General features: G+C 37.3%; 1 protein-coding gene across 1 annotated transcript in view; it reads left to right on the forward strand.

Moving 5' to 3' along the window:
- Nucleotides 1–1,390, forward strand: part of ift56 (intraflagellar transport 56) — an 11,773-nt gene that overhangs the window by 6,734 nt on the left and 3,649 nt on the right. The window contains exons 14-15 of the mRNA XM_032500830.1: nt 197–280; nt 385–454. Coding sequence (XP_032356721.1) covers nt 197–280; nt 385–454 — 154 coding nt within the window. The remainder of the gene's footprint in view (nt 1–196; nt 281–384; nt 455–1,390) is intronic.

A 1,390-nucleotide genomic window follows, 5' to 3' on the forward strand; every position in this document is an offset into this window, starting at 1 on the left:
GAGATTATTTACTGTGATATTAGTATGTAAGATGTTTTAAAATGACTCCCACACAATGGGAGACAAGTGTCGCTTCAGACTACAAGTGTTGCTTTACAGATGCAGTACATTTATTCAGGTGTGTGGACTTTTGAATGCATTTTTCTTTTGAACATGTGGAAACTTTTGTGTAGACATAATTGTTCTTTTTTCTCAGGGTTACTTCTATAATGATGATACGTTCAACTTCAACTATGCTCAAGCTAAAGCAGCCCTTGGCAACTACAAAGAAGCAGAAGAGGTACCTTACTTCATCATACATCTACACAACTGCTTTTTATAGACTTTGATCAATCCTGATCAATGAATCTTGACAAATTGTTTTGGACTCAATATTTTTTTCAGATTTTTCTGCTGATTCAGAGTGAAAAGATCAAGAATGACTATGTCTACCTCAGCTGGCTGGCACGATGCTGTATGTATAGTAGTTGTACCAATTATCGTATATTTAATTACAAAAATATTTCTGCAGGTCAAATTCATTCATGTAGAACGAGTCATACACATCTCTTTCAACTTTACATACATTTCAACTTTAAAAGGAACAATACAGGAAAAACACTTTAAAAGAGTCAATACAGACATAAAAACAAAAGAAAAGAACAATAGAAGGGAGTAAAAATAACAGTAGTTCACTAATTACATATTGATTGATTGATTGATTGATTGATTGTTAACTAGCATATAATTACCAAAACCAGAGCAATATCCGCTAGTCCCTCACAAGGAGCTGCACAAAGGAGAGGCCTTTTTAGGTAGACATGAAAAAAATTTGCAGTAGGCTACACCTGATAAGAAAATGCATTAGGAATACTCTCAGAGATCTTAAAGGTGCTCTAAGCGATGTTACACGTTTTTTAAGCTACAATATTTTTTGTCACATACAGAAAATATCTCCTCACTATCCGCTAGCTGCCTGTCCTGAGCACACTATAAAAAAACGCAGTCTCTTTAGACAGCCTAGGCTCCAAAAACGCCAACAAAAACAAACTGCCAACCTGGACCACCAAACATAACAACCAGTCTTCCAGCTTTCCAGCCAATAACTGACATGAAGGATTTGGGGGTGGGGGCTGGGGGGTTAGTGCGTGTAAGCATGGAAGCAAGGGGGAGGGGACGGAATGAGGAGGAGGAAGGGGGCAAGCTAGTCTTATTTTGTTTGAAAATATTTTGAACGTCAACAAGAAGTGCCATCACCCAACATCGCTTAGAGCACCTTTTAAGTCGGAGAAAGACTGAGGAAGCCTTTATACTTGTTCAATTCAATTCAATTTTATTTATATAGCGCCAAATCACTACAACAGTTATCTCATTGCGCTTTTCATAAAAGAGCAGGTCTAGACTGTACTCT

Source organism: Etheostoma spectabile, chromosome 2 (assembly GCF_008692095.1).
Source record: "Etheostoma spectabile isolate EspeVRDwgs_2016 chromosome 2, UIUC_Espe_1.0, whole genome shotgun sequence".
NCBI lineage: Eukaryota > Metazoa > Chordata > Actinopteri > Perciformes > Percidae > Etheostoma > Etheostoma spectabile.